The sequence below is a fragment of the Mizuhopecten yessoensis genome, unplaced genomic scaffold, assembly GCF_002113885.1.
Source record: "Mizuhopecten yessoensis strain PY_sf001 unplaced genomic scaffold, ASM211388v2 scaffold1875, whole genome shotgun sequence".
Taxonomy (NCBI): Eukaryota; Metazoa; Mollusca; class Bivalvia; order Pectinida; family Pectinidae; genus Mizuhopecten; species Mizuhopecten yessoensis.
The window spans coordinates 101,175-110,470 of record NW_018404265.1 but is presented as its reverse complement, the minus strand read 5'-3'; the positions used below and the strand labels follow the sequence as shown (position 1 = coordinate 110,470).

At 40.2% G+C, this 9,296-nt stretch overlaps 1 protein-coding gene across 1 annotated transcript in view; it reads right to left on the bottom strand.

Moving 5' to 3' along the window:
• The window catches only part of LOC110441617 (kinesin-like protein KIF14), a 38,486-nt gene that overhangs the window by 6,652 nt on the left and 22,538 nt on the right, over positions 1-9,296 (bottom strand). The window contains exons 16-25 of the mRNA XM_021484811.1: positions 7,443-7,550; positions 6,885-7,119; positions 6,512-6,577; positions 4,503-4,730; positions 3,578-3,721; positions 3,154-3,251; positions 2,163-2,305; positions 1,443-1,562; positions 938-1,141; positions 32-213 (exon numbers count right to left, since the gene is read on the bottom strand). Of these exons, the coding sequence (XP_021340486.1) occupies positions 32-213; positions 938-1,141; positions 1,443-1,562; positions 2,163-2,305; positions 3,154-3,251; positions 3,578-3,721; positions 4,503-4,730; positions 6,512-6,577; positions 6,885-7,119; positions 7,443-7,550 (1,528 nt within the window). The remainder of the gene's footprint in view (positions 1-31; positions 214-937; positions 1,142-1,442; positions 1,563-2,162; positions 2,306-3,153; positions 3,252-3,577; positions 3,722-4,502; positions 4,731-6,511; positions 6,578-6,884; positions 7,120-7,442; positions 7,551-9,296) is intronic.

Genomic DNA, 9,296 nt, shown 5'->3' with positions numbered 1-9,296 from the left:
TGTTGGACTCTAGGACTGACAACAGGGATACAATGTTGGACTCTAGGACTGACAACAGGGATACAATGTTGGACTCTAGGACTGACAACAGGGATACAATGTTGGACTCTAGGACTGACAACAGGGATACAATGTTGGACTCTAGGACTGACAACAGGGATACAATGTTGGACTCTAGGACTGACAACAGGGATACAATGTTGGACTCTAGGACTGACAACAGGGATACAATGTTGGACTCTAGGACTGACAAGTATGAAATGATTCCAGATATCAGAAGGAAAATATAGTGACATTTTGTATTCTCCATTATGTTTTGCTTTTGATGCCAATAAAACAATTATTAGTTTATGCTTTCTTCAATGAGTGCAAAAATAACATGTTACAAATTTATTATCCATAAATCCATTATGGAGTATTGAATGAAATGTACTGGCTGTATTTAGGTCCATATCTGTTACTGTGGTTTGTATTTGTATGCTGTATTTCTGTATCTTACCTGTAACTGTGGTCTGTATGCCTATGCTGTATCTCTGTAACATATCTGTAACTGTGGTCTGTATTTGTATGCTGTATTTCTGTATCTTACCTGTAACAGTGGTCTGTATGCATATGCTGTATTTCTGTATTTTACCTGTAACTGTGGTCTGTATGTGTATGCTGTATCTCTGTAGCTGTGGTCTGTATTTGTTGCTGTATTTCTGTATCTTACCTGTAACTGTGGTCTGTATGTGTATGGTGTGTTTCTATAACATACCTGTAACTGTGGTCTGTATGTGTATGCTGTATTTCTGTATCTTACCTGTAACTGTGGTCTGTATGCCTATGCTGTATTTTTGTCACATACCTGTAACTGTGGTCTGTATTTGTATGCTGTATTTCTGTATCTTACCTGTAACTGTGGTCTGTATGTATATACTGTGTTTCTATAACATACCTGTAACTGTGGTCTGTATGTGTATGCTGTATTTCTGTATCTTACCTGCAACTGTGGTCTGTATGCGTATGCTGTATTTCTGTATCTTACCTGTAACTGCAGTCTGTATGCGTATGCTGTATTTCTGTATGACATTCACTCCCTGGATGATCTTATTACAACAGTTGAGCAACTTGTCCCCTATACTCTCCTCATAGTAGAATCCTGTAAACAGAAACATTTACACACAGGTTACACACGGTAAACTAACATTTACACATCAAAAACGACAAGTTGAAGGAAATCAGAGACTAATATGGTCCTTGACATGATTAAAAAAGCAATTTTCTCTCCGAAAAAAAGACTGATAGTTAATACAGACATAATGTGTCCTTGCCAAACTGGTCCCTGACAAATCTGATAGAGACTTACCATGGCAGTTATCAATATGGTCCCTGACAAATCTGATAGAGACTTATCATGGCAGTTATCAATATGGTCCCTGACAAGTGTGATAGAGACTTACCATGGCAGTTATCAATATGGTCCCTGACAAGTGTGATACAGAGGCTGGCTGTCTGTACTCCGGAACACGTCTGTATCTCCTGGTCTACACCTGACTGGGTGTCACCAACACTGGTCATGCCTGTCAATGTATCACATGTAACTCATAAATAGGATAGCAACACTCTATACACTGAACAAACACAGCAGTACACTCAGTAACAACCTCGCCAAACCCACAACTCTCTATACACTGAACAAACACAACAGTACACTCAGTAACAATGATGTTCTCGCCAAACACACAACACTCTCTACACTGAACAAACACAGCAGTACAATCGGTAACAATGATGTACTCACCAAACACACAACACTCTCTACACTGAACAAACACACCAGTGCACTCAGTAACAATGATGTACTCGCCAAACACACGACACTCTATACACTGAACAAACACAACAGTACACGCAGTAACAATGATGTACTCGCCAAACACACAACACTCTATACACTGAACAAACACAGCAGTACACTCAGTAACAATGATGTACTCGCCAAACACACAACACTCTATACACTGAACAAACACAGCAGTACACTCAGTAACAATGATGTACTTGCCAAACACACAACACTCTACCAACACGTAAATGCACTGTTAAACAAGTGCATAAAGGATTCAGAGACAGTTTAGTCACGTGTTTGATAAGTATATGAAGATATGTTGGGGACTTACTTTGCGGGGTACTGCACAGGGTAGAGGTACTGTTGAAGCTGGAGGTACTGTTGAAGCTGGAAGTATAGTTGAAGCTGGAGGTACTACCGAGGGCGGAAGACCGCTGCAACTGGAAGGGACTCATCCCCTGAGTGCTGTATCGACTGTTACAAAGAAACACCATTGTGTACAGGTATCTAATTTATAATATAATTTTACTTCAGGAATTTGAAGTAAAGTTACTTTCATACACATGACAAAATTTGCAGGTGTAATTTTTACTGTTGCAGGTAAATTTGCTTGGATGTAAAACAGATACTTGCAGTGAGATGTGTGTGTGTTATGATGCTATGCTCATCTCTACAGGGAGATATGTGTGTGTGTTATATTGCTATGCTCATCTCTACAGGGAGATGTGTGTGTGTTATGATGCTTTGCTTATCTCTACAGGGAAATGTATGTGTGTTATGATGCTACGCTCATCACTACAGGGAGATGGGTGTGTGTTATGTTGCTGTGCCCATCTCTACAGGGAGATGTGTGTGTGTGTTATGATGCTACGCTCATCACTACAGGGAGATGGGTGTGTGTTATGTTGCTGTGCTCATCTCTACAGGGAGATGTGTGTGTGTGTGTTATGATGCTGTGCTCATCTCTACAGGGAGTTGTGTGTGTGTTATGATGCTGTGCTCATCTCTACAGGGAGATGTGTGTGTGTAATGTTGCTGTGCTCATCTCTACAGGGAGATGTGTGTGTGCTATGATGCTATGCTTATCTTTACAGGGAGATGTGTGTGTGTTATGTTGCTGTGCTCATCTCTACAGGGAGATGTTTGTGTGTGTTATAATGCTGTGCTTATCTGTACAGGGAGATGGGTGTGTGTTATGATGCTATGCTCATCTCTACAGGGAGATGTGTGTGTGTTATGATGCTGTGCTCATCTCTACACGAAGTGTAACAGGGGTTCAACATTGGTACCTCGGGACAATTACAAGGGTTTTATGATCATACCTTCGAGGAGATTTGCAGGGCGAGTTTTTCTGATCGTGTTCCCAAGTATCACTAGGATCATGAAAGATTTCATCATCGGCCGAATTATCAGCATCATTCTGTTGTAACAAAAGTTTTATATTAGTTGTATAAAATTCACATGCATTATATTTCATATGTGTGAGAGGGAACACTGTACAAATTACGATAAATACATGGTTAGCTCCAAGAGTTAACCTCAAACCTTGTGACAAACTAGTTATGTTATACATTGAAAATATGGCTACAAGTATGTTATTCATATGTTATTAAGGGCCACACCCATCTAGTTCAGATCCTACATCTAACATATCATACAAACCCACCTCCTATCATCCCTAATTTTACACTAGGTGTCTAATCCACGTGATAAAATCCATCATTTTACAAAAATTGCCACACCTACCTGGTAAAGATCCCTCATCTGCATAAGTTTCTCCTCAAACTTGGGTAGGGTCCAGAAAGTACACACTGCCAAATTGGTGTCTGTGACCTTGATCAGGGTCTTGACATGGTTGGTCTCCTCCATGTAGTCCTCACGACTGAACTCCTATACAAATGAAACAATCACAACATATTTAACACTATCATAAGTTTGCAAATTGTTTTACAACATGAAGATTATGACATTGACATCCCCCCTCCCTTGACAAGTCAGATAAGGTAACAAGCTCAATGTACAATCTTAAATGATACAGATTGTCACAGTTCATATTGCTATATTCATATAGAAATCATTTAAATTCATAAACCAATAGTGTAAACATGAATAATATTTAAATTGTCACAAAATTATGACAAACATTTCTAGTTAACAACATTAATTTTTTTAAAGTTTAATCCATGTACTACTTGCTTACCAGATAGGGACAAAACTATTCTTTTTATCCGGATATTTTTAAGGTTTAGACCATTTTTTTAGCTATAAAGTTACTCAACCAGGCCAAATTCAGCATTCACAACCTGCATTCAGTAAGGCAACCGTAGCTGTAGCATTGACGCAAGTATGATCCATGTACTTCTACTAATAGGATTGAAACAATCTCCCTAACCCGACATATAACCAATTCACCACAGTAGGAAGTTAGAATCTGTATCATAAACTAAGTAGAGCAACACTATTGTAATTTATATTGCACTTACAGTTATCCAGGTATAAATGAAACAATTCTTCAAAATCAGTTTTATGTACAGATCCCCCGGCACTTTGTTAATTTGGGATAAATTGATTCAAAAGCTTCACTAATGAGTTTATAAATTTTGGAACCCATATTGGTTTTGTTAAGCCTCAGGATGCCGTCTGTAAATTAACATGCCAATACTCAACTTACCATGTTTTTCTTGAGGTACTGGCTTATTCTATTAGCCTCTCTGAGCAGTAGAGCCACCTTGTACAGGTCAGCTTTCCCTGCCTGAACATCCATCGCCTGGTAACGTTTCGACAGTGAAGTTTCCTGACGTTTCTGCTTGAGTGACTCCAGTCTCCTAGCGACTTTCTGCTTCTCCTCCTCCAGGAGGATGATGAGCGGGGACTTCTCACTAGACACATGGCCGGCAACCTATTGACAATCAAGGTAATAGGATTCAAACTTAGGGGAAATAAATTAACTGTTAACTCTAAATCACCCTAAAGCTGGGATCACTGTTAGTCAGGAATCACAAGGAGTACAGACAGTCAGAGTGAGAATTGATAGTTCTCTACTGTATACTGGTGGGGGGGCCTACAAAAGGGTGCCACACTTACAGACAGTCAGAGTGAGAATCGATAGTTCTCTACTGTATACTGGTGGGGGGGCCTACAAAAAGGTGCCACACTTACAGACAGTCAGAGTGAGAATCGATAGTTCTCTACTGTATACTGGTGGGGGGGCCTACAAAAAGGTGCCACACTTACAGACAGTCAGAGTGAGAATCGATAGTTCTCTACTGTATACTGGTGGGGGGGCTACAAAAAGGTGCCACACTTACAGACAGTCAGAATGAGAATCGATAGTTCTCTACTGTATACTGGTGGGGGGGCTACAAAAAGGTGCCACACTTACAGACAGTCAGAATGAGAATCGATAGTTCTCTACTGTATACTGGTGGGGGGGCTACAAAAAGGTGCCACACTTACAGACAGTCAGAATGAGAATCGATAGTTCTCTACTGTATACTGGTGGGGGGGCTACAAAAAGGTGCCACACTTACAGACAGTCAGAATGAGAATCGATAGTTCTCTACTGTATACTGGTGGGGGGGCTACAAAAAGGTGCCACACTTACAGACAGTCAGAATGAGAATCGATAGTTCTCTACTGTATACTGGTGGGGGGGCTACAAAAAGGTGCCACACTTACAGACAGTCAGAATGAGAATCGATAGTTCTCTACTGTATACTGGTGGGGGGGCTACAAAAAGGTGCCACACTTACAGACAGTCAGAATGAGAATCGATAGTTCTCTACTGTATACTGGTGGGGGGGCTACAAAAAGGTGCCACACTTACAGACAGTCAGAATGAGAATCGATAGTTCTCTACTGTATACTGGTGGGGGGGCTACAAAAAGGTGCCACACTTACAGACAGTCAGAATGAGAATCGATAGTTCTCTACTGTATACTGGTGGGGGGGCTACAAAAAGGTGCCACACTTACAGACAGTCAGAATGAGAATCGATAGTTCTCTACTGTATACTGGTGGGGGGGCTACAAAAAGGTGCCACACTTACAGACAGTCAGAGTGAGAATCGATAGTTCTCTACTGTATACTGGTGGGGGGGCCTACAAAAAGGTGCCACACTTACAGACAGTCAGAGTGAGAATCGATAGTTCTCTACTGTATACTGGTGGGGGGGCCTACAAAAAGGTGCCACACTTACAGACAGTCAGAGTGAGAATCGATAGTTCTCTACTGTATACTGGTGGGGGGCTTACAAAAAGGTGCCACATTTACAGACAGTCAGAATGAGAATCGATAGTTCTCTACTGTATACTGGTGGGGGGGCTACAAAAAGGTGCCACACTTACAGACAGTCAGAATGAGAATCGATAGTTCTCTACTGTATACTGGTGGGGGGGCTACAAAAAGGTGCCACACTTACAGAGTCAGAGTAAGAATCGATAGTTCTCTACTGTATACTGGTGGGGGGCCTACAAAAAGGTGCCACACTTACAGACAATCATAGTGAGAATCGATAGTTCTCTACTGTATACTGGTGTGGGGGGGGGGGGGGGGNTATCAAAATACTGCAATGTCTTGCAATGACTGGTAAATGTGAAGTGTATCCCTAACACAGGATAAATATACAATAAGCTGTAACACTGACCTACTGATATCAGCACAGAGTAAGATCAACTTTACCTTTTTAGCAACCTTTGCCTCCATCTCCTGTCGTCGTCTCCCGGCTACCACCTCCTGTTCCAGCATCTGTAACATACATATGTCATTGTTGTCACACATATCAGTCGCACGAGATATTTCAATTTTATATATTTAATAATTATAAATATTAATCTGTATTATTTATGATTTTTAATTCAGCTTCTCATTTTGAGATGAGGTCCTGTGCCTCCTGACTTACTATTTTCTGTACTTTGAGCTCCTCTATAAGCCCCTGTGCCTCCTGACTTACTATTTTCTGTACTTTGAGCTCCTCTATAAGCCCCTGTGCCTCCTGACTTACTATTTTCTGTACTTTGAGCTCCTCTATGAGGCCCTGTGCCTCCTGACTTACTATTTTCTGTTTCTTGAGCTCCTCTATGAGGCCCTGTGCCTCCTGTCTTGACTGTTCTGCACGCTGGACCTCCTGAGACTGATCCTGAACAACTTTCTCCAGTTTTTTTAGTTTGCCTTCATAGCCTGACTTTTGTGTATTGAGGACCTGCTCTGCTTCCTTTTTGGCCTTTTCCACTTCCTGCATCATCTCCTCTTGAGCCTGGCGCCTGGCCTCCTCAAGTTCTGCCTGTAATCTAGGAATCAGCAAAAATCACCATTAATTTAAAAACAATTAACTTCGTAACTCAGGAACCAAATCCATAGAACCTATTTGCTTTATATAATTTGAGTGGAGAAACCATGACAACAAGCATCAATGTACTGGTTATGAAAAATCTGGAAAAATGTTTTATGGTTACTTAGTCTACTTTTTTTTTTTTATAAAGGGCTTGTTCAGGACTAGACGTACATAACACTTAGCTTCCTTATTAGGACTACATCTGCAAATGAGTAACTTTAAAAATGAACTCCAAAACTACTTTGACCTTGCACATCACAGTTTTTTAAACACACATACCTAGCCTCCTGAACCTGTATCAGCTCCTGTCTGGCAAAGTCAAAATCTCTCATCTCATGACTGGATCCCCCCGGCACCTTGTTGGTCACTTCTTTAGGGTGATTAAACCTGCATGTTGGTGAAAAAGATTTAATATATATATACCGGCATGTATAGGCATATTACTGACTTACAAAAGTCGCCATAATAAGACAATTAAATATTACAAAAACAATCTTATCTTGGAGCAAAAAAATAAATAAATAAAAATTTGTAGCAAAAAGCTTATCAACCTGCTAGTAAAATAGAAATTGATACGTTTGTATGGGTACAGTACATACATACCAGACTATGATAACCCTTTCTGAATCCATCCCAAATAACTCAATTAGCAGCTATTTCCTCAGACCAATACATTTCAACTTTAATAAGTGCACACTGGACTGTGATTTGACCTATTACAAATTGTAATTTTATACATACACTAACCAGAGCATAACAAATTTAAATGTCTGAGATTAACACTTAACACAATGCTATCTCAGGCCTCGTGCCAAAGGTGAAGATGTTTATAATCTGGGATATACAGGATTAATTAAACTCACTTATATACACCACCTACATATGTATATAACCTAGAGAACATCTCAAAGGTCAACATTATATTTAGCCCAGTAAGGAGTTCACAGGTCAATATTATATAAAGCCCAGTGGAGGGCTCACAGGTCACCAATATGTTTTTCCTTACTATTTTTATTACATGATTGATGGTAATATAGAGAAAGAAAAAAATCAAAACTGCACAGAAATTGTTTGAAATGCATTCATTATAAAAACCCTGAAACCTAATGCATAGTTAACAACTCTGTCTACTGATGAAAAATAGTGTTCTCACTTCATTTGGGTACTCGGTCTCATAAAATTATAAACCGATTATGCAATCGATCATCAATCTGTTCACTACTTCTGACTACAAACTGATTATGGATTATGTTTTTAAACCCATTGCCCATATCAGCACTATTCACTACTATGTCTACTGTCCAGGCGTCACTGTTTCAGACATTGGCGTGTAGGACTTTATTCACTACTTTGTCGACTGTCCAGGCGTCACTGTTTCAGACATTGGCGTGTAGGACTTTATTCACTACTATGTCTACTGTCCAGGCGTCACTGTTTCAGATATTGGCGTGTAGGACTTTATTCACTACTATGTCTACTGTCCAGGCGTCACTGTTTCAGATATTGGCGTGTAGGACTTTATTCACTACTATGTCTACTGTCCAGGCGTCACTGTTTCAGATATTGGCGTGTAGGACTTTATTCACTACTATGTCTACTGTCCAGGCGTCACTGTTTCAGATATTGGCGTGTAGGACTTTATTCACTACTATGTCTACTGTTCAGGCATCACTGTTTCAGATATTGGCGTGTAGGACTTTATATTCACTACTATGTCTACTGTCCAGGCGTCACTGTTTCAGATATTGGCGTGTAGGACTTTATTCACTACTATGTCTACTGTTCAGGCATCACTGTTTCAGATATTGGCGTGTAGGAAATCCTTTCGTAAACCATCAAAAGTAAAACAACACGTATCTGTCCTGTACTATTGGTTCTTACAGCCACAGCTTATCCAGACTGTTTTTGTACAGCATTACAAGGATACCCCCCCTGGCAGGCATTATTTGTAGGAATACTTGTGCTCTGTTTGTAAAGCTTAGCAGACTTCAATTATCAGTGTAACTGACCTTAATTCATGATACTCTCAGTATAGACAAATCCACAGACCTGTGGTAAGTAGCAGCATACTCCACCACAGAGCCATGATGACAATCTGAACAGAAATATCAGATACCTGGATACCGCCCCCCC